Source organism: Astatotilapia calliptera, chromosome 14 (assembly GCF_900246225.1).
Source record: "Astatotilapia calliptera chromosome 14, fAstCal1.2, whole genome shotgun sequence".
Lineage (NCBI taxonomy): Eukaryota > Metazoa > Chordata > Actinopteri > Cichliformes > Cichlidae > Astatotilapia > Astatotilapia calliptera.
The window spans coordinates 1,139,501-1,162,500 of NC_039315.1; the positions used below are offsets into that span (position 1 = coordinate 1,139,501).

General features: G+C 45.2%; 1 protein-coding gene across 3 annotated transcripts in view; it reads right to left on the reverse strand.

Moving 5' to 3' along the window:
- Positions 1-23,000, reverse strand: part of col4a3 (collagen, type IV, alpha 3) — a 45,441-nt gene that overhangs the window by 13,892 nt on the left and 8,549 nt on the right. For all 3 annotated transcript variants that reach the window (XM_026191957.1, XM_026191956.1, XM_026191955.1), the window contains exons 3-40: positions 22,243-22,299; positions 19,770-19,859; positions 19,316-19,360; positions 18,820-18,864; positions 18,588-18,650; positions 17,555-17,608; positions 17,443-17,469; positions 17,273-17,347; positions 15,838-15,900; positions 15,717-15,752; positions 15,466-15,513; positions 15,256-15,330; positions 14,142-14,186; positions 13,959-14,021; positions 13,824-13,868; positions 13,482-13,535; positions 13,347-13,388; positions 12,696-12,777; positions 12,481-12,516; positions 11,726-11,890; positions 11,490-11,582; positions 9,944-10,039; positions 9,705-9,775; positions 9,354-9,542; positions 7,731-7,899; positions 7,560-7,652; positions 6,240-6,344; positions 5,940-6,034; positions 4,093-4,243; positions 3,756-3,869; positions 3,505-3,672; positions 2,948-3,037; positions 2,716-2,850; positions 2,392-2,490; positions 1,901-1,990; positions 1,652-1,791; positions 430-556; positions 22-102 (exon numbers count right to left, since the gene is read on the reverse strand). In XM_026191957.1, coding sequence (XP_026047742.1) covers positions 22-102; positions 430-556; positions 1,652-1,791; positions 1,901-1,990; positions 2,392-2,490; positions 2,716-2,850; positions 2,948-3,037; positions 3,505-3,672; positions 3,756-3,869; positions 4,093-4,243; positions 5,940-6,034; positions 6,240-6,344; positions 7,560-7,652; positions 7,731-7,899; positions 9,354-9,542; positions 9,705-9,775; positions 9,944-10,039; positions 11,490-11,582; positions 11,726-11,890; positions 12,481-12,516; positions 12,696-12,777; positions 13,347-13,388; positions 13,482-13,535; positions 13,824-13,868; positions 13,959-14,021; positions 14,142-14,186; positions 15,256-15,330; positions 15,466-15,513; positions 15,717-15,752; positions 15,838-15,900; positions 17,273-17,347; positions 17,443-17,469; positions 17,555-17,608; positions 18,588-18,650; positions 18,820-18,864; positions 19,316-19,360; positions 19,770-19,859; positions 22,243-22,299 — 3,316 coding nt within the window. The remainder of the gene's footprint in view (positions 1-21; positions 103-429; positions 557-1,651; positions 1,792-1,900; positions 1,991-2,391; positions 2,491-2,715; positions 2,851-2,947; positions 3,038-3,504; positions 3,673-3,755; positions 3,870-4,092; positions 4,244-5,939; positions 6,035-6,239; positions 6,345-7,559; positions 7,653-7,730; positions 7,900-9,353; positions 9,543-9,704; positions 9,776-9,943; positions 10,040-11,489; positions 11,583-11,725; positions 11,891-12,480; positions 12,517-12,695; positions 12,778-13,346; positions 13,389-13,481; positions 13,536-13,823; positions 13,869-13,958; positions 14,022-14,141; positions 14,187-15,255; positions 15,331-15,465; positions 15,514-15,716; positions 15,753-15,837; positions 15,901-17,272; positions 17,348-17,442; positions 17,470-17,554; positions 17,609-18,587; positions 18,651-18,819; positions 18,865-19,315; positions 19,361-19,769; positions 19,860-22,242; positions 22,300-23,000) is intronic.

Here is a 23,000-nt window from a genome sequence, read left to right on the forward strand (position 1 = left end):
ATTGGAACACTGCTGATGTACCTTTGAGGCCAGGGGGACCTGGACAGCCAGGTTTTCCTTTAGGACCATCACAACCTTTTTCACCAGTGGACCCAGGAGGACCTGAAACAAACAGTCAGGGTTTGATGTAGCTTTTAGTAATGTATGCATGTATGCATGTATCCATGCATGTATGTATGTATGTCTTTTAGAACACTTTATTAAAAATGCATGCATGCATGTATGTATGCATGTATGTATGTATGTATGCATGTATGTATGCATGTATGCATGCATGTATGTATGCATGCATGCATGCATGCATACATACATACATACATGCATACATGCATGCATGCATGTATGTATGTCTTTTAGAACACTTTATTTAAAAAAGTGACTCAAGAATTTCTATGTGGATCTCTCCATCTCTCCATCCATGAATCACACCTTTGCTACCAGGTAGTCCAGTGGGTCCTATAGGGCCACAGGGGCCACTGACTCCTGGGGGACCGAACAATCCATTGTTTCCTGGTGGTCCCTTACTACCTGGAGGTCCTGGAAATCCTGGACTTCCCTGAAAGGACAGATCATTCACTCTGGCAAGTATTATCCCAATGATAAATACATAAATATGTCAGCTTTGTAGGGGTGGGTTTTTTTTAAACGCTTATAATTTGCTTTTTGTATGGATTTTCCTAAAGAGAATCAGCCAATAGATTCTGTAAAATACTGGATATGAAAACACTGATTGTTTTTTAGCCGCTCATTGTCTCCTCTGTGTGTGTACAGTTTCTAGGCCGCTGAGGTGAAACACAAACAAAACCAAAGTTTATTTTTTATGTTAGTCTTCAGGATTCAAGAGTAAATGACCTGCTTATGTGCTTAACATACAGGCTAACTTGTACATGTTGGAACACCTTAATGACAGAAACAGACTATTAAAAACTTTCACATTAATGATGAAAAGCATAAATTACCACTCTCAGCTGGTTTTGGAGTAATGCCCCAGATTTGTTTTTGAGTTCTATAATTAACGTCTAATTATGGGTCGCGTCTCTAAAAACTATGACCACAATCAGCGTCAAGGGGCAGCCCTGGCATGGCCCGACCCCCACCAGCACTGGGACCGACCGGCTCGTAGCAATGGGCCAGACACGCTGCGATCCTGAAGCAGCGAGCCTAATGAAGCAGTGGCGCGACCAACCTCGTCAGACCTGAACTCTTCCATGGCATAATTTTAATTTCTGTTTGATATTTGGGCTGATTGGGACCTGATGAACGTAAAAACAAAGAATCACCAGATTTTTTTTCCCTAATTTTCCTAAACTTTCTGAGAAAAATTAGCTCCACATCTGAGGACATTTCAAATTTTGATAGAACAGTGGCAGCATAACGTCCTGGTAAGTGGACATCGAGCTCATGCAGAGAAACATGTTTGTTGTGGTCTAATGTTGTGTAATGTCCACATATGTGGACCCGGGTCCCAGGAGGTTAAGGAAGAAATGCAGTGCATGAATAATAAGATGTGTATGATCGTTTCAGTTGAAGACGCCCACTGCAGCGAACCCTGCACTTACCTGGGATAAGAACAACTGCCATCATAAACGGCTTTATGAGGAAAATATTTTATACTATAACCAATATCATATGAACTTCAAATTATATGCACCTTATCTCCTGGATATCCTTTAGATCCTGGTCCAGGTGGACTAGGTTCTCCTTTACACCCTTTAGGTCCATCGTATCCTTGACTTCCAACTGCACCGGGAGGACCACAGCGTCCAGCACAACCTTTCTGACCCTTCAAACCTGGAGAGAGAATATCATGTTTTCCTCTCCTTTCCTAATTAAAACTGAGAAACACTGCAACAGAAAAATAGATGGTTTATGTTTCTTCACTCAGGCAGGGGGACGTTACCCGGTGCCCCTATTTTTCCTTTGTCACCACGGGGTCCACAGCTACCAGGAGGACCTTTGCTTCCATCTCTACCAGGGTCACCAGGAAGTCCTGATAAACACACACAGTTGTTGTTGATAGTCATGCAGAATCAGAAGAATCTTTCTTTGGTGTCTGACACGGCTTCACATTTCAAGACTGCATGACAGGGAGCGACAACATGCCAGCATGAGTGTCATGTTAAAAACCATTTTTGGAACACAGAGTGAGGTGCATATCCTTCACGGGCTCCCACACAGTGTTGGAAGAGAAGATTTAGGCTTAGTGGTTCCAGCAGTCAGTGTTAAAGCTGGTGATGATTGACTGGATGCTCATTTTGGGCAACTCGAGATCACCTTGTTAGGGTCGGGGTTAACCCTAACCTAACCCCTCTCTCTTTCAGATACAAAGGAATTACAGAGAGAATACACTTTGTTTGCAACGCTCACAAACTTCCTAACATGACAGTTCACCTTGAGGCCCACAGTTCCCAGTTCGACCCTTGGTTCCATCTTGGCCTCGTGGCCCGGAGAAGCCCTTGTCTCCTTTATCACCAGTGAGGCCTCTGAGCCCTGACAGTAAGAAAGGAAGAAGGCAGGTCAGTGTAATGAAGGCACATCATCTGACAAATTAAAGAAATCATATACAGCAAATGTGTTAATCAGTGAGCTGTAGCAGTACTCGTGTTAGTGTTTGCAGGTTAGTGTTGTAAACTCAGCTAACCACTCAGAGATCGTAACACCATAAATAACATTTCAACACTAAAGAGTGATGCTCAGTAGAACAGAACAGATTACCTGCTAAACCTTTCTCTCCAGGCTCTCCAACGATCTCAATGTTTGTCTGAAGTCCTTTTGGTCCAGTTTCTCCTTGGTCCCCCCGAGGCCCCGGAGCCCCCTGAGAGCCACAGAACCCATTTGCACCCGTCTGGCCTGAGAGGCAGAGCAACAGAGAAGGGTCAGACAGACAGACAGACAGACAGACAGACTTTTGGTGAAAATAACCGACTCGCCGGTGGCTAAATGAAACCTGTTGGTCCTGGTCGTCCAGGCTCTCCTGGTTTCCCGTCATCCCCTGGAATCCCAGGTGGTCCCGGAGGACCAACGTCCCCTCTGATCCCTAAAAAACAAACATATGTTGATATTGTTATTCAATATTGTTTCATTTGCCCAAACATCTATCTTTACACTATTGTTTCATTTATATTAACAATCAAAAACTTTACTACCAGTCTAAACATGCACAAGGTTCATGGGTTAGAGTTTTTTACCAATGGGACATACTCAAATAAAGACGCTATGAAAACTGAACTGTGAGGCTAAAACGATTCGTTGTAAAGGGAACATCGTCTGCTTTCTGAATCTAACCCTACCCTTCAGCGGGTCACCAGCACTCTGGTATAGGTGGAGATCAAAAATGTAGTTTTAGTCCATCTTTAAACTACTTTTTCCCATCAAACTTTTCACTGACAAAAGACACTAAACTAAACTTGAAACATGCACCATGAATCTGTCAGAAAGTTTGAACTCACCCAGAAACACTCATATCACAGATAGAACCGAGCAACACAGGTTATGCCTCCTCACCTGGGCTTCCTGGCTCCCCATCACTACCTCTCTGACCTTGTGGTCCCATCGCTCCTATAGGTCCTGGTTTTCCAGCATCCCCTTTGGACCCAGATGGCCCCTGAATCCCCAACACTCCTGTGCCAGGCCGCCCAGCATCTCCCTTCAAACCTTTTGGGCCTCGGCACCCTAAAGGACAGGACAGTATCAGAGCAAATCTGTTTCTGTTTGGTGACGTCAACTCTACCCAGAGTAGCTGTCAGATGTGATACCTGGAAATCCAGTGAAGCCCGTCGGTCCTGGCTCTCCATCAGGTCCAGGAGGTCCAGGTATACAGATTCCAATAGCACCAATGGGACCAGCTGCACCACACAGACCTCTGTGACCTGAGAAATACTTCACCTCAGTTTAGGTGTAAATGAACTGACTGTATTTCTTTTTTGGAGGTTACCCTACAGCATAATAACTGGCTCTGGACATTCATTTGAGTATTTTCCCGTTTCTTAGAGAACCACAGAGAATCATCTACGGACAGTTCCTCTTGATCTTGCTGTGAAACATAATTTGTTGCTAACCAGTTCGAGTTGGATCACTTCATGGGTTAACTACCTTTGGATCCTGGCAGACCAGCTTGTCCTGGTGGTCCTGGCTCTCCATTTATTCCTTGAGGTCCAGGGTCACCTGGAGGTCCTACAGAGCCATCTTCTCCCTGAAGTCCTGACTGACCACTTGAGCCTGGAAAACCAAAACCCTTTTCCCCCTGAGACCACAGAGAGCAGCAGGACAGGAAACCAGTAAATGACATTTCTAACCAGTTGGCAAACAAACAATGATTCATATAATCTTCTGATCTTCTTCTGATATATTCACCTTATAAAGAAGTTATTTAATCAGCTCTTAATAAGCGTGAGCTGAATTAGTCTGAACGCCCAACAAACCAACACGCGACAGATAATAGTTCATTACAAACGTCAGAAAACCAGCTTCCTGACACGATGACAGCAGTACTGTTGCTTATTCAAATCACTGGTCTCTGTTCAGAGTCTCCACGCTGACGCCGTCTTCCTTGCTAAACCGTAGCATCAGTTCTGGTGTTGTTACTTCTCCACGGCTGTGCTGACCGCCCTTGACCACCAGAGTGCAAGTGAGATTTAGCTTGTTTTCCCATCAATGGATATAAATCAAAATGATCATTCTTACTGAATTCATATTAAACGTAATCTTCCTTACTGTGTTGGTGTGTGTATATGTAACCCACATAAGACAACGTATGAGTGACACGTCTGCCTTGAATTGAATGTTTGTTTGGGGATTAGCTGCTGACCCATCATCTGTTTATGATTTTTATGTTGGGAACTTTACCCTCTGAGGTCCACGTTACACCCTGCACATAAACATGGGAAGTACCGTCAGGGAAAACATATTTGAACCCCTGCTGATTTTATAAGTTTGTCCAGTGACGAAGAAACGACCCGTCAGACACGGAGAGTTGAGTTGATGCCAAAGAGCTTGAATTTGGTCTCATCTGACCACAATGCTTTCACCCGCCTCCTCTGAATCACTGAGATATTCAGTGGCTTCAAACAGGCCTGTGTGTGCGTTCTCCAGCAGGGCGACCTTGAAGACACTGCAGGATTTCGGTCCTTTCTATCAACTGTTTTCTTCGAGGTGGTTCTGGGCTGGTTCCACAAGCTTCTAATTATCATTGAAACTCCACGTGGTGAGATGTTGCGTGGACCTCGAGACTGAGGCAGTTATTTTATGGTTCTTCCATTTGCGAATAATCGCACCAAGTATTGTCACCTTCTAACTCAGCTGCTTTGTGGTGGTTTTGTAGCCCAGTCCAGCCTTGTCTAGGTCCACAATCTTGTCCCTGAAATCCTTGGAAAGCTCTTTGGTCTTGGCCATGCTGCAGAGTTTGGATAGATTGATTGCTTCTACGGGCAGCTGTCTTTCATACAGGTAACAAGTTGAGGCTCCCAGTGTATAAAATACACCTGGGAGCCAGAAATCTTACTGGTTTATAGAGGGTTCAAATACTTCCAAATATTTCCTTCATGAAAATGCAAATTAACTTATAACTTTTTTGAAATTCATTTTTCTGCCTTCTCTCACTGTTCAAATAAACCTACCATTGAAACTATAGACGGATCATTTCTTTGTTAGTGGCAAACTCACAAAATCACTTCAGATAACGTTTCCCTGACTCTATGCTTTTAATTTGTCCTCCAACTGCCAAAACTTTGGAGAACAACCAACCTGAGGTCTCAGTGGTCACTGGTGATGACAACAACCACTTTTTGGTACCTTTATGGGTTTTGTTAAAAAAGTGTTGTGACGATTAGCACTGTTGCCCTGGAGTTGTCTTTATCTCTCACCAGCTGTGTTGTGTTTGGATCACACAGTTTGCTGAGGATGTTTGTTTATGATAACAACTTTCTGTTTGATTGAGTTACCTTTGGTCCCGGCATCCCAGGAGGTCCTGATGGTCCTGCTCGTCCTTTAATGCCAAAGCTAGGTAGACCGGGGGCTCCTGGGAAACCCTTCACTCCTGAGATAATATAGAAGTTGTTCACTAAAATGATGATAGCTGTTGTAACCCTGTGAGCTCAGAGCATCTAACTTTATGACATCATGGTTTTTGTTTGTTTCTTTGCTAAACTGTAAAACATAGAGTTAGGGTTAGGAAGGAGGTTCATTCTCAACATTCAGAATAATTCAAGATTAGTTCATGTAAAAACTGTTCCTGAACTGACCTTTCACCCCTGGGAAGCCTGGAGGTCCCTGGACTGAAAATCCTTTATCTCCCTTTTCTCCCTTTGAACCATAAGCTCCTTTTGGTCCTTTAGGTCCCACGGCACCTGAGACCAGCAGAGAACAGGTGAATCAGAGTGTGCATCTCCAGCAGGTGGAATCGCGTGATGTGCTCTTTCTGAAACGCTGTAACCACATTTACGCATCTAATTCATCCACTGTTATCTCCTTCAGTGCCACGTGCCAACCTAACTCTAAGCAGATTCTTCCTCTGGATGGCATTACCTTGGCCTCCAGTAACGCTGTGAGGAACCTTGGAGTCATTTTTGACCAGGACATGTCCTTCAACGCACATATTAAACAAATATGTAAGACTTCTTTCTTCCATTTGTGCAACATCTCTAAAGTTAGAAATATCCTGTCTCAGAGTGACGCTGAAAAACTAGTTCATGCATTTATTACTTCCAGGCTGGACGACTGTAATTCATTATTATCAGGAAGTCCTAAAAACTCCCTGAAAAGCCTTCAGCTGATCCAAAATGCTGCAGCAAGAGTCCTGACAGGGACTAGAAAGAGAGAGCAGATTTCTCCTGTTTTGGCTTCCTGTTAAATCCAGGATTCAAAATCCTGCTCCTCACATACAAGGTCTTAAATAATCAGGCCCCATCTTATCTTAATGACCTTGTAGTACCATATCACCCTATTAGAGCACTTGGCTCTCGCTCTGCAGGCCTACTTGTTGTTCCTAGAGTATTTAAAAGTAGAATGGGAGGCAGAGCCTTCAGTCTGTTGTTGTGATTTGTTGCTGAAAAATAGATGTAGGCTGTCGGGGATTCCCATGATGCACTGGGTGTTAACAGACCTCTCTGCATTGAATCATATCGGTTTTTGATCTCTGTCTCTCTTCCACAGCATGTCTTTATCCCGTTTTCCTCCTTTGTAAGATCGTTCTTGACGTATGTTCTAAGTTCTGTGTTAGCGTTCCTTGAGCCCGGTTCCTTGGTTTCTCCTCGTCCCTGTGTTTCCTCCCTTCACGTTCCCGTGTTTCATTCATTCGTCTCCCCAGTCTGTCGTGTCTCCGTGTCTGTTTCTTTCCCAGTTACTTCCTGTTTTTTAAGGGTTTTTTCCTTCCCACTGTTGCCAAAGCGCTGGCATACATTGGCTCATATGATTGTTGGGGTTTTCTGTTTTCTTTGAATTACTGTAGGGCGTTTACCTTCCAACACAAAGCACCTTGAGGTAACAGTTGTGGTGATTTGGTTCTATATAAAGCTCTCTGGGTTTGTCACTAAAACATAAATGGACACATTTGTTTGTCTCACCTTCTGGTCCAGAGACTCCAGATAAACCTTTCTGTCCTTTCTGACCTGGATCTCCTGGAGAGGCGATCATATTTCCTTGTGCACCTTTTTCACCTGAAACAAGAAACAGACTGTTAGCTTTGCATCTGATCCCCCTCCTCTCAAATTCAGACTATTCCTGGGCAGATTTACCTTTTTGTCCAGGTTGTCCTCGCTCTCCATGGTCTCCCATGTTGCCTTTACTTCCTGGAGGCCCTGGCTCGCCAATACCAAGAGGTCCTGAAGGTCCCATCTGCCCTGTGGGTCCCCTGGGACCAGGGGACCCACACAAGCCCCTGTCTCCTTTTTGCCCCAGCGGTCCCTGAAGGAGAGAACAACAAACCATCTTCACAGAATCACACTTGACCCCAGAAACGGTTAAAACTTGATGGTTTCTTCCTAAAAGCCGCCATCAACAAGGCACTAACTGTGGCTCCATCTAGTGGTAGAATTTGAACATAACAACACAACATAAAGTGCTTTGAGGCAACAGTTGCTGTGAGTCGGCACTAAATAAATAAAATGTAAAAACGTTATAAACAGCAGGTGTTTGCGCTCTGCGCTGTGGTTAAGGCTCCGGATTTTAGAACAAATGTTTTAGCTGATCAAAGACGCACACGACTAATCCAAATTTACTGACTTGTACCAAACTGTGGGCTCTCCCCTCACACCACAAAGAGCCTTTTTGCCAGCTAGCAGCCTAAATACAACAAATGTTATTGGTTCTGCCATCTTTACACACCAATGATTTTCATACTCTAAGTCAGAATAAAGTTTTACTATAAAATAGTGTTTCAAGTAAAACTAGATGAGGGTGGAGGCTATATTCTCCCTCATGCAACCTGCAGGAAGGACGCCTGTGTTGTAGTTGGGATCTAACTTTATGATTTTATGAATCCATCTGTGAATGTGGAACAAGGAGAGAATCATAGTCAGACGCAGTCTTATTATCAGTTCAGTTGGTTAACTGATACATTATTTTGTAATATATAGCAAAGCAGTACTGTGCAAAAGTCTTGAGTCACTCCCTGTTGTTTTCCTTGTTTTTGCAGGAAAATGGAAAATACGTGCAGAGATTTATTGAATTGTGCAAACATACAAAAAATTCCAATATAATTGAAACGAGCTTGAAAGTGAATATTTGTTATGACCGCCTTTATTCTTCAGCAGTGTGAACTCTAAGAAGCGAGGCTGCCATATCGCGCCGTCGGCCCCTCTGGCCAGCACCAGCAGGCGGCAGGTGAACGACCAGGACAGACAGAGCTGGGGATCGAACCGGTTACAAGATGAGCTTCCCAAGCCCCTGAACCACAGTCGCCCCAATAGTTCTCCAGGCTTCTCCAGGACATTCTCACATCTTTGGATGTTTCTGCCTGTCTGGATGAGCCCACGCTGCTTCAATGATGCTGAGGTCCGGGCTCTGGGGAGGCCGATCCATGTCTTGTTGAATCAGCTTGCTGTGGTTTGGGATCATTGACGTGCTGAACAATGAAGCTGTGGCCATAAAGATGGTTCAGAGGGTATTTTGTGGTGAATCGAAACCTGATGGTACTTTTCTGGACTCATAATTTCATCAATTCTGACAAACCTCCAACACGACTGGCTTAAAATGTACAAGTCTGAATCCTTGCAAACAAAATCAAAAGAAATGAGACTTGAGGCACAAGACTTGTACATCTGATCCACACAAAGTAAAGTAAACTCCCTCAGTTACTTACAGTACTGAGTAAATACATTCGAGTCTGCGGCAGACTGAAGAAAACCGTGATTACTCACATCGTCTCCTTTTGCTCCCTGAAGACCTTTTGATCCTTGAACTCCTGGAGGTCCATCACTTCCCTGGGATCCCAGTTGTCCCGGATCTCCCAGTGATCCCTCCTCACCCTTCTGCCCCACCCTCGTCATGATGCCTGGGTCACCAGGAGGTCCTGGGAACCCCCGGTAGCCAGGGAACCCCAGTGAACCCTGATAACAAGTGAGGTTCAAACAGTATGTGAAACTGACTCACACTTACTCATAATTACAGGATCTACTGGCAACAGTCAAAGTTTGAGGGTCCCAGAAGGTTTGGGTTCAGCCCATATGAGGGGATGAAATCTGTACACGCTGAGGCGATGCTTCCCTCACCTGTGGACCAGGTTGTCCTCCAGGACCTTTCACTCCTTTGCCACCTTTAAATCCAGGAAAACCAGCTGAGCCTGGAACCAGACATCACAGAGGTAGACAGTTAAGATGAGTTATTTATGACATTATTATGTATTTAAAATATCATGGTTTCCATTGTGTGGCAGCTAGGATTATATCAAACAACTAAAAACTAACATTTCATCTGTTAACTTGGCTAACACAGGTGCTGCTGTTCTTACCTGGCAGCCCGATATCCCCTTTCTCTCCTTTTGTACCTGGGGGTCCAGGCTCAGTGGAATTAACAGGACAGGTAAAACACATCTGCCCCTTCTCACCTAGTAAACACCAAGCAGTCGGTTTTTAAATGAATCATGACAAACGCACCAGGAAGTCAAACTTCTTAGAAAATAAACAAAGAAAAAACTGTACTATGGAAAATATTTCTGGATTTTATTTAAACAGGTTTATTGTATCAGTAGTAATGAAGCTGTGATGAGTCTGGATGAAAAACCCGAGTTTATTTTGTGGTTGGCTTTGTCTCAACATAAACAGGACGACTTTGATGTCTTTGGTTTGGCTCAGCTGTACTGAAAGAGATTTCTCAAGTTTTATTTTGGGTCTTCAAAAATCAAACATCTCATTCCCACCTCCATGTAGAAATTCTTCGCATTAAACCCTGATGTGAAACACGTGTCCACATCGGGCCAAACAAACATGACGTTTATATCACATGACGCTAGGGATGGGTACCGGTATCCGGTGCCATGATGGCACCGGTTCTGACATAAACGGTAGTAACCAGACCGAAAAGCAGCGCACATTTCGGTGCTGTATTTTTTCCTGAGCTGTGATTCACTTTGGATTCTAGCCAATCATTTTACGTTTCCGAGGATAGTAGGCGGGTCCAGGTACGTACGTTCAGTTAGAGCAGAGCTACAGATTAAAAATGCCCAAGGCGAAGCGGTCAAAGTCTGGCTGTACTTCACAGCAAAAGATGCAAACTCAGCAGCAACAAGTGCTTTAAGCTGATACTGTGATACTGTCAAAGGAGGCAACACCTCGAATCTGATGAAACACCTGGCGACGCATAGCGTTTTTTTAAAAAGCCCAGAAATGCGCCGTATTTGATAGCTTGCTGCGAGACCTCACACCGAGCACATCTACTGCGGGTGTGGTGCCTGTTATCAGACCCGGATTTAGCAACATCCCCCAAAAACACGAAGAGGAGAGTCCTGGCCCCTAGCCCTGCCAGTGTAGCAGAAATGATGAGGATGATGATGCAGCAGCAGCCGTTCTTCTCTGCGTGAGTAGCTTAATGTTGTTCGAGTGTAATTTACGTTGAGTAGGCTAACCACGTTATTACATTAATGCATGTAAGGTGAACTAGCAAACATCATCATAGCTACATGCGGCTGTCCTCTTGTTTGATGGCAGATGCTCCCTTCACCCTGGCCAAAAAGGCTAAAATGACCAAAGAAAAAGTGGAAAACAGTTAAACATGAGAGGTTTTTGGACAAAGTTTGTGTTTTTTCCATTGTTTAAGCACTGCTTCCAGCCAAGAGTGATGCCATATATGCCCCATAGCTGCAGAAAAGGCTAACATTGTTATCTTTTTACAAAAAGACAGCTGAACATGAGAGATTTTTGGACCAATTTTGTGTTCTCCATTCTTTAAGCACTGGTTTGAGCACCGGCACCATTTCAAAAGTACCGGTTTGGCACCGGTATCGGATAAAACCTAAACGATACCCATCCCTACATGATGCACAACTCCAGCTCTCTCACCCTTCTGTCCTCTCGTGCCTTTTTCTCCAAGAGGTCCCATCGAGCCCTTCAAACCTTTAGGTCCTGGCAGTCCTGCGCCTCCCTCGAGGTAGTCTGGCAGTTACAAGAGACACATTAAACCAGACGGACTTTCAGCAGCTGGTAGTGCTGCGGTTCAGTAATGTACTCTTTTAATTTCTCGTCTTTATTCTCTTTAAGCTTCAAAGACAAACGTCAGAGGGTCCGGGATGCATCACCTGGTATTCCTGGTTCTCCGGGCTCTCCGATAGCACCCTGAAGTCCTGGCTTTCCAGTCAGGCCTGTGGGGCCAGCAGTGGAGGGGCCCTCTTCTCCTCGGTCTCCTTTTGGTCCAAATGATCCAGGTGGTCCCTGTATCCCCGGAGGACCAGGTAAAGGAACACCTGGAGTGGAGGATGGCAGACTGTCACCAAAGAACAGCTTCTGATAACCTTGAATATTATAAATTATTATATAATTTATATTTCTTTGTGCCTGAGTAAAGTGTCAGCCTTTAAAAAGGCTTTTATTTTGGAAACGGGCACCAGCAGCTATTTTTTTTTCAGCTGCAGCTAAACAGACAATATCAGACAAGACTGACGAAAACAGAATACATTTTCATTTTATATATATAATAGATAATAATAATAATAATAATATATGTTTCCCACCAAGTGAAGTCTCACGGTTTCTCTGTTGAAACCTTTTTCATTTTGATCAAAACATTCCAAAAATATCAGCAATCAAATAAAGTTGCAGGAAATCTGGTGGATGTCGGGTGTAATCCATCCACTGCAGTTTAGCCAGCTTGAACTAAAAGACACTGTTACTTTCACCATCAGTCATATTCGGCAGCACAGGCCTGTTTTGGAGCGAGACCCCAGCAGAGCAAAGCTGTAGCCAGACTAACGCAGCTTAGATACAAAGGTGGTCTCTGGATTAACACCACGATGGATTACATGAGGGACAGAGAGAGAGAATAGTCAGACTTTACCTGGCTCGCCCTTTTCTCCAGGTAAACCGATGTATCCTGAAACAGGTGAGAGAAAAAGTCTGAAATGATAGCGGCATGAACCTCTCAATGTAATCTGATTACAAACACAACTCAGGTCGTTGCTTTGACAGTCACAGAATATAAGTATATAACATACAGTATAATATAAATATAATATTTCATAAGTAAAACATTACTTGGGAAATTAAATTCACCTTGTACTCCAGAAGCTCCTGGGGGCCCCCGGGGCCCGGGAAAACCAGGCTGGCCTTTCAGATAAATCCTCTTCCACACCATCTGGTTTATAAAAAAGTTAAAAGTAACACAAACACAGATTATGGATTCAAAACCAAGCATCAACCTTCAGGGCTGAAAAATGAAGTCTGAAAACCTGCAGTTCCTCTAATGTCCATTTGGGGCTGACTCCAAAACGGAGCCAGTCCTCATGGACTCAAGACTTAGTGCTTCACAGGCCCCGCCCCCCTTAGCAAGAGGAACCCCCCACCCCCGCAACTTGAAATAGTATCATTTCTCTATTGAATTGTTATTTTAAGTACATCTCTGCATGACATTGTTTCCTTATTAACTTTAAAGACAACAAAAAAGAAAAAGGAAAGAAAAACTGATCAACTTAAAACAAACTGTACCTTTATTAGAAAGTGCATGTACTAGTACTGCAGCTCTCTAAACTACATTTAACGTGCATCAGTTTGGCAGTGAAGGCGAGCGCTGCACACGCATCATCACACCGGCATCCCACCTGTGGGGGTGGAGGGGGTGGTTGCCCCACTATTTGAGAAGGACTGCACTAACTTTAGACGATCTGGCAACTGTTCCTGTGATATGTACAGAAAAAAGAGACTCACATCTCCCGGAGTGCCCGGACGACCACGGTCACCTTTCTCTCCCTGGAAACATAAACAGTACCGTAAAATGATACCGCGCTGGCTGCAGCACTGCAGTAATGCAGTAATGCATTCTGTGCCTCATCCAGTACTCACCATGTCTCCATCGACACCTGGAGGTCCGAGAAACCCAGGATCTCCCGGGTCTCCCTGTAGACATACAGATTTAAACACAGATATATAAACTTAAATGTTTTTATAAGTGAAAGTTCTGATGTCTTTTATCATGACAAGTCCAGCAAATTAACTAGAGCTGGTAGATAAAGGGACAGGATTAGCATGGTGGCGGTAGCATCACGCTGTGGGCTGTTTGCTGCCAGTGCTTCTGGTACACTGCACACAGTGGATGGTATAATGAAGGAGGAGGCCTTCCTGTTTTATTTTGATAGTCTCAAGTGGGCCAAATGTTGAAAACAAACTGACTCAGCGGGTTGTTACCTGTTCTTCAAGCTCTCCACGGAGTCCATCCTTCCCTGGTTTACCCTGAAACACAAACATGTTCCAGGTTTATATTCCTATAAAGAAATGTGACTTAAAATTGAAGACGGGACTACATGTCTTTGTTGTTCCTACCAGGGAGCCAGTGTCACCTTTCTCCCCCTTCTCTCCTTTAATCCCCAACCTCCCAGGGTTACCCTGGAGGAGAAAACAAAAGCGCTCATCACTTAAAAATAAAAATTCACAGAATAATAATTTATAGTTTTTTTGGCTTAAAAAAAGTTTATGATTAGCCCAGGCCAACAATTTGACACTTACGCGACGACCAGGACAACCTTTTTCTCCACTGTCACCTGGTTCTCCCTGTAAAACAAAAGCACATCAGAGAAGCCCAAGAGAAACTGACAGAGCGACAGACAGACCCACAGAGCGACAGACAGACCCACAGAGAGACAGACCCACAGAGCGACTGACAGACCCACAGAGAGACCCACAGAGACAGACAGACCCATAGAGAGACAGACAGACCCACAGAGAGACTGACAGACCCACAGAGCGACAGACAGACCCACAGAGAGACAGACAGACCCACAGAGACAGACAGACCCACAGAGAGACAGACAGACCCACAGAGCGACAGACAGACCCACAGAGACAGACAGACCCACAGAGAGACAGACAGACCCACAGAGCGACAGACAGACCCACAGAGCGACAGACAGACCCACAGAGCGACTGACAGACCCACAGAGCGACAGACAGACCCACAGAGCGACAGACAGACCCACAGAGAGACAGACAGACCCACAGAGCGATTGACAGACCCACAGAGCGACAGACAGACCCACAGAGAGACAGACAGACCCACAGAGCGACTGACAGACCCACAGAGCGACAGACAGACCCACAGAGCGACTGACAGACCCACAGAGAGACAGACAGACCCACAGAGAGACAGACAGACCCACAGAGCGACTGACAGACCCACAGAGCGACAGACAGACCCACAGAGCGACTGACAGACCCACAGAGCAACAGACAGACCCACAGAGCGACTGACAGACCCACAGAGCGACAGACAGACCCACAGAGAGACAGACAGACCCACAGAGCGACTGACAGACCCACAGAGCGACAGACAGACCCACAGAGCGACTGACAGACCCACAGAGCGACAGACAGACCCACAGAGAGACAGACAGACCCACAGAGCGACAGACAGACCCACAGAGCGACAGACAGACCCACAGAGAGACAGACAGACCCACAGAGCGATTGACAGACCCACAGAGAGACAGAGAGACAGACAGACCCACAGAGAGACAGACAGACCCACAGAGCGACTGACAGACCCACAGAGCGACTGACAGACCCACAGAGAGACTGACAGACCCACAGAGAGACTGACAGACCCCCTCAGAGACAGACAGACCTTCAGCTCTTTGGGTCCCTCGGCATACAGTTTGATTCCTTTTGGCCCAGGAACTCCTGGAGGTCCCCGGTCACCCTAAAACCAAACACAGCTGATGGTGGTGAAGGTGAAAGGGATGGTGATGAAGATGATGGCGTTTCACAGGTTAGACACAGTATAAAACCAGAGCACGTCGTAGTTTGTAAATGCAGACCATACTCCCATCCCCACCTTCTGTCCTTGTGGACCTGGGATCACTGGACTGGGACCTTCCTGACCCTGAACCAAAAACAGAGACAGAAGTTACTTCATGGTTTCCGTGTTAACGTATGACTGGTGCTGTCACATGAACCACCACAGCAGCTTCTCCCAAAAAACAAAAACGAAACCAAAAGCGAATCCTGACGTCAAGCCAAGTGTGTAAGAATCGTTTTTCTGAATCAGAAACTGCTCCTAGTTCAGTTTACTGTTACCCCACTAACCTTTTCTCCTCTCAACCCTGGAAGACCTGGAATTCCCTGGAAAAAAAAAAACATGAGATGTCAGCTCCCTGAACTACTGAGCGCAATTAATGTTTGAATAAGGTGGATGTTCAAAGCATACAGGAAATCCATCGAATCCTGGTGATCCTGTCACGCCGGGTTCACCTGGATCCCCACTGAGCCCCTGGAACACACAAACAGTTCCACAGCCAGTCAGAGCAAACTTTATACCAGCTAATCTGATGATAATGCTCATGATAGAAAGCATCTTAAGATTGAACAGAATTTGGTCCAGCCGGCTGGATTCAGTCTGCGAACCAACTGATCAGACTGTTCAAAATGATCAAGCAAGGCAGGGATCGGCAGCCCTGGCACGCGTGCCCAGGATTGCCGAAGGGTTAACTGATGGCATGACCACAGCTGGATTGGCCATCAGGCATACCGGGTATTTGCTCGGTGGGTCGACGGTGATTTTTCGTTTTTATGGGCCGATGACTTTTTTTTATTTTATTTTATTTTTGTAACGGTATAAACAGTGAGAGGTGGTGGATTGGCCAGATGCTGGTCGATGTGTAACAATAACTCCGTTGTTTGGTGGTGGCTGTGGCGGAGCTTCCACTGAGGCCAGCAGGTGGATGAGGGAAGGGGAGGCAGGAGGAGGAGGAGAGACCCGAGGCGGCCGCCGCTCTGAGTGTCAGGTGAACTGAACTTCAGGTAAGAAGTTATGACCTGCAGTCTGTCTGGGTCAGATATAAACCAAGTTTAGGTGGAGTTTATTTTCATTGTGCTGACTTTTTACAGTCAGTTACAATAACTCGTACTGCGTGAGCTAGCATGACGAGTTTTTATACAGCTGGGTGGGTGCTATGATGTCACTGATAGTGAACTTTATTTTATTCATAAGGTCAGTTAGTAGAGTTGCCAACCGTCCCGTAAAAAGACGGAATCGTCTCGTATTCAGAGAAATTATTACGCGTTTTGTGTTGAGCTGAGAAGGAACAGTTTGTCCCGAACTTCAGCTACAATGGAACAGACACAGAGCTGGAGTTATTCTGTCGTTACGCTGCAGCTGCCTCTTCTTCTTCAGGCAGCCTCTGAATGCTGGACACTCGGAGACCACAGATCACAGTAACATGTGTGTCTCTGTATTAACAAACATGCCATATTGGCTCATTTTGTTTTTCTTATCATTGTTGTGAGGAGACCAGAAATAGCATTTGTATTTTCTGTTGTACAGTTCATTTGCTGTTATGGATAAAAAGTCTTTTTTTGTTTCAAAATAGCTGATAACTATTCGCTGACAGCTGCCAACATCTGCGAACAAACATGATTCTATATAGTTGTTCTATATAGTGTGTAACTGTTAATATAGAGCATTATTAAATTTGTTGCTAATGCATCATATGGCACACGGACTGCTGAGCAAATTTTAGATGCACTCGTCATCAGAAAGGTTGCTGACCCCTGCTATAAAGGGTTTGGTGGAGACATTCATTTGGAAAACGATGAACTTCACTTGATTTTATTCTTTATTTCATAAAAATCAAATATCTGACTGTGGCGCCTTTTGGTCCCGGTGGTCCTCGTGCTCCTTTTATATCCTGAGTCTCGGGGAACACTCTCGTCTCTCCCTGAAACAGAGTCAGAGGAACCTTTGTCAAAAGAAACCATCACAGATCAAATCAGCCATCTTCAAATCCATCTTCTTCATTACAGCAATGCTTACCTTCATGCCCCGAGGACCATCACGCCCCTGAAACACGGGAACACTCACAGCTTTAGCTTCACACACACAGTTAGCTTAGCCTATTTTTAACTGTGTATAGACAGTGACTCACCCGCCTGCCTGCAGGTCCAGGAAGTCCAGGATGCCCTGGAAAACCAGCATCCCCCTGAAAGACATGAGTCACATTTGTGTGTGTGGGTACGATCGGATGATTCATTTTGATAGGAAACACTCTCCGAGACTGCTTTTGATGCTGATCACGGCCTGGAAAGCTTTGGAAAACCTGAAAGTCCTTGATATGTGTTGTTCAAAAATGATCGTGACTCTACACAAGTATATCTCCCTGCCCAGTGTTATTGCCGTAACTAGCTTTTTAAACAGCTTGTCAAAAAGATGAAAACGTTCAATTTAATTGTTGGCAAGTTCCTGTAAAGGTTTCAGAATAACAGCCTTGAACATACTGGGTAAGCCAGCTTCTGTGTTTATAATAAGCCACCACAGGATTAATCATGGTCACCGCGGCTTCTTTTCTGCAGCTTTAACCTGCATGTGTGGATGGTGGCTGATTTCTGGAAGCGTTTCTGAGCGCGTGCACTAATTTCCAGCGCACAATCGTGTCTGCAGTTAATGCCGTGCTGCGTGAAGGCCTGACGATCACGCACATCCAACACTGATTCTCAGCCTTAGAATCTTTTAACGTTTTGTTGACGAGATATTTAACATCCGCATCATTGTTTTCATTGACATTCAAACATTGTGAAATAGTTTGCAGATCTAGTTTTTTGCAGGTTGATGCACCTCTGCATCTGCAAAACGTTCTTCTTTGCCTGTTGTCCCTCCAGCTGTTTCATTTTAGTATCAGCGGCTGTGACGGACTTTTATTGCCTTTTTCAGACAAATTCAAAATGAAAACGCTAAATTCTCTTAGTTTTGCTCTGTTGTGAATAAAATGTGCATCTGTAACATTTGCAAATCACTGTTTTTTTACAGTTTTCCACAGCTGGTCTATAACTAGCTGCAGGGATGAGAGTGTGAGGCTCAGGCGGTTATACATCGGCGAGCACAGGAAGAGAGGAATATAAAACTCTGGAGATGAGAGAAAAAAAGATTATTCGATCTGCCTTCTGCCAAGCCATCATTTCTACCTTCGTCCCGTTGCATCCTGGGATTCCTGGTTGACCGAGCGGTCCTTCGTGTCCGTGCAGTCCCTGAGAAATAAATGCATCCAGAAATGTATTAAATGTTAAGTTAAACTTTATTATCATCATTACATATTCTTCATGTTACTTCCATACGTACTAGGATCTAATAGGTATGGAGCCTACAGTCTACTGTGCTGTATGTTTAATGTGTTCTGTGTGTGGTGAGCGTCCGTACCGGCAGTCCCGGAGGTCCTGGGAAACCTGGTTCTCCCTGCAAACCCTGATGGTTTGAGAAGTTCAGAACAACGTCAGCAGGACATTTTTTGGTAAATGTGTCTGAAATGATGCTAAAATCAGGGAAAGTTTAGGCTTAAAAAAATCAAAATGACCTCCCCCACTACTAGCTGCCAGCTGGCTTCACCTGAACCTCTGGGCCGTGTTTGTGCTGTTGGAACCTATCGGAGCATTTTTAATGACATCGTGTGACCAATAACTCGGCCGCTGTGAGGTTACTGTAGCAACAGACCGTCTACGAAGGCTGAGCGAGAGCTTAGGTGAAGCTTGAGCATTTATCTGGATGGTAGTGAGCTCTGATTAGCATTAGCATCTGTGCCAGCTTGTTTTATCTGATAACTGAGCTTTCATCCAGATACGGTCCCATCTATGACTCTGACGTGGAAGCAGCCAAAACAGGAAAGGTTCAGTGGGATAAACAGTAAAGGCCGTCATACCCGGGAACCCTTCAGACCCGGACTTCCTGCAGGTCCCAGTTCACCCTAAGCAAAAGAAGAAGAAAACATTAAATGATCTCCATTCAACTCTGGGTTCACAGTGAGAAAGCTGTGACATGGTCAATGATCAGGAATCAGAGCAGCATCAGGACCTGACACGTCATGTGACTGAGCTGTCATGTGACTGCTCCAAACAGAAAGTAGTGATTGAGTCAGACTCACTCTCACCTCCTCCTCAGTTTTACACTAAAACACAGCGTTTATTTTCACGAGTGTGAAACTGACCACGTACTGAAATGTGATTTTAAACCTACAAACTTGGATGTTTAATGACGGGATTTCCATTTAAAAAGAAACTTTGTGATAAAATGTAATATAATAAAAACAAGTGTAAAGAGGACTGTGCAGGGACTCGATATGACAATAAGAAGAAGAAAGAGGAGATGTCTGTTACCTTTTCTCCTAGTTTGCCCTGATCGCCCTCTTTTCCAGGATAGCCAACGTTTCCAGGAAGACCAGTTTCCCCGGGGAAACCTTTTTCACCCTGTTGACAGAATCAGAGAGTTCAGGTAAGTCAGCTCACCTGCTGTCCACAGAGGGGCAGCAGAGAGCAGCAGAGAGCAGCAGAGTCGATCCTGGTTGTGGCCTCCGGGCACTCAGGTGCCGGGAATAACAAAGGGACATTTCATGCTCAGCAGAGAGGAACCGGCCTTTCTTTCTTTCTCCTCGTGAACACGCCCGTGATCGCAGAGCTCACACCTGGGTGGTCTCAGGTGCGTGAGACACAAAGGACCGCAGAGTTCCCTGCAGCCCGGCTCCGACCTGCACGCTCTTGTGAGCCGCAGCTCGGAGACTTGACGCCATTTAAAGCAGCAAAAACTGAAAAGTTTGTTTCAGGCGAAATCACAAAATCATGAAAAACAACCCGATCCGAGCTGGAACTGGTAAACTGATCACATCAGAGGATCAGAGACCACATCAGCAGCCCTTCATCACCTGGCACATCCATCAGCTCCGCTCTATTTTCCTCCATAATAAAAACCACCGCACAATACTGTTATCAGAGGGAGGGGCTACTGCAAGATATTCATCAGCGATTGGCCGACGCCTCCTCTGTGAATCTGACATCGGCGCTCCATGATGGGGAACGTCCCGGTTTCCAAAATGCATCCGGAGGAGAGAGGAGGCCGCAGGAGGATGCACAAGTGTGTCCTATCTGCAGGTCGTTCTAACATGGACACTGAAAAGGGGCGTGGCACGCAGCTGGAATACAAAAACCACAGAGCGAGCTGCACTCATTGGTCGGAAACAACAGACAAAACTTCACCAAAGATGAAAAATGAAGCCACTTCAGAGCTGCAAGAACCAGCAGGGATGTAGATCTAAGACCCGTCAGACTGGTCAGCATCAGTTTCATAAAATGATTGAATATGACAGGTGTGTGCTCAGGTGTGGATTTATTGTAAGTGTGTATGGCCACTTTAGATCAAACTTTATATCTATATGCAGTATATAAAGTTTATATCTAAACCCGCAGTCATCACCGCTGCTTCCTGAGCTGCTCTGCAGGTCCTGCAGCAGCTGCAGCGTGTTTGTGGCTGAAAGGCTGCTCCAGGATCAGCTGACTGACGTGGCCGTCTTTTCTGTACCTCGCAAAACTCTGCGGATACTTGTGCACTTTGTTTTGCATCCCTTCTGTCATCTTCCAGATCTTCTGGTGTCGCTGCTCAGAGCGCTCATTCTTCCCAGAGTTTCTCTGACTGGATTCTTTTAGGTTTTCAGCCTAATGACGGCCTCCTTCAGTCTGTTGGTCGTCACTCAAGGTTAAACAGTTTGGACTTGAGTTCGAGTTAATCTGCCACGAGACCATGAGTGTAGGGATGGGTACCGGTATCCGGTGTTCTGACATAAACGGTAGTAACCAGACCGAAAAGCAGCGCACATTTCGGTGCTTTTATTTCCTGAGCTGTGACACACTTTGGATTCTAGCCAATCATTTTACGTTTCCGAGGATAGTAGGCGGGGCCAGGTACGTACGTTGTTTTAGAGCAGAGCTACAGATTAAAAATGCCCAAGGCGAAGCGGTCAAAGTCTGGCTGTACTTCACAGCAAAAGATGCAAACTCAGCAGCAACAAGTGCTTTAAGCTGATACTGTGATACTGTCAAAGGAGGTAACACCTCGAATCTGATGAAACACCTGGCGACGCATAGCGTTTTTTTATAAAGCCCAGAAATGCGCCGTATTTGATAGCTTGCTGCGAGACCTCACACCGAGCACATCTACTGCGGGTGTGGTGCCTGTTATTGGACCCGGAGTTAGCAACATCCCCCAAGAACCCGAAGAGGAGAGTCCTGGCCCCTAGCCCTGCCAGTGTAGCAGAAATGATGAGGATGATGATGCAGCAGCAGCCGTTCTTCTCTGTGTGAGTAGCTTAATGTTGTTCGTGTGTAATTTACGTTGAGTAGGCTAACCACGTTATTACATTAATGCATGTAAGGTGAACTAGCAAACATCATCATAGCTACATGCGGCTGTCTTCTTGTTTGATGGCAGATACTCCCTTCACCCTGGCCACAAAGGTTAAAATGACCAAAGAAAAAGTGGAAAACAGCTAAATATGAGGTTTTTGGACCAATTTTGTGTTCTCCATTCTTTAAGCACCGGTTTGAGCACCGTTTAAGCACCGGCACCGTTTCAAAAGTACCGGTTTGGTACCAGTATCGGATAAAACCTAAACGATACCCATCCCTACATGAGAGCAGAGCCCTCAGCTGGACACATGTTACCTGTGAGCCTCAGTGTAAAAACGGCTAAACCTACTTAATGCACTTCAGTAACACCTTCATTTAAATTGCATGTGGCAGAAACACAAGAGACTGATTCTGGTCCTGGTTCTGTGTCAGTGTGTTCAGGTGGAGACCTCACCTTCTGACCTTTGACCCCATCGCAGTGACACAAAGCCTTCCCGCTGCAGTGGCACACCTGCACAGATATGAGAGGAGTAGTTAACGATGTTTGAAGGCCTGATCTCTGTTTCCTACCCTGAGAATCTGCCGGCCTGCGGTTTTTCTTTCACAGTCACTGTTAGGCAAAGTTAGTCGACTCCAGCGTACTTACAGGGTAAGAAAGGGGAAACATCAGAAATTACTCAGTACTTTAAACTGCTTACAGTGTAACCATCTCTTCTTTCAGTTACACTTCTAATACTACATAAAATGTTGCCACAGCCTCGTGTGTCTTCTTGTTACCAGCTTGTATTCAGTGAGTATTTATAGGTAATAATCTAATAACAGGGTAAACAGCTGTGTTATAAAGTGCAGCTGTGACTGTTCTTCAGGAAGTCGTCACACCCGCAGCCAAACCCATCACCTGTGATGTCACCGTCTTGATTTGTCTGCAGTGATTCCTGAGTGACTCACACACTCAGGAACATCTCCATCATGTGTCCTGCAGCTCGGCATCGTTTAGTCTGGCCTGACCTTAAACTCAGGTTGAAGCCTTTGTCTTTCTGCTGAGCATGTCCCGCCTGATTCTTTATCAGTCAGACATATTTCTGTGGGGTTAAACCCAAACACCTTCATGTAACCTGCAGGTGTAACTGTGGTCTTCCTGTGATAACCCGAACTAGCAGACAGCAGGGGGGGAGCTCCGATATCATCTTATCTTTCATTCCTGTCTCACAT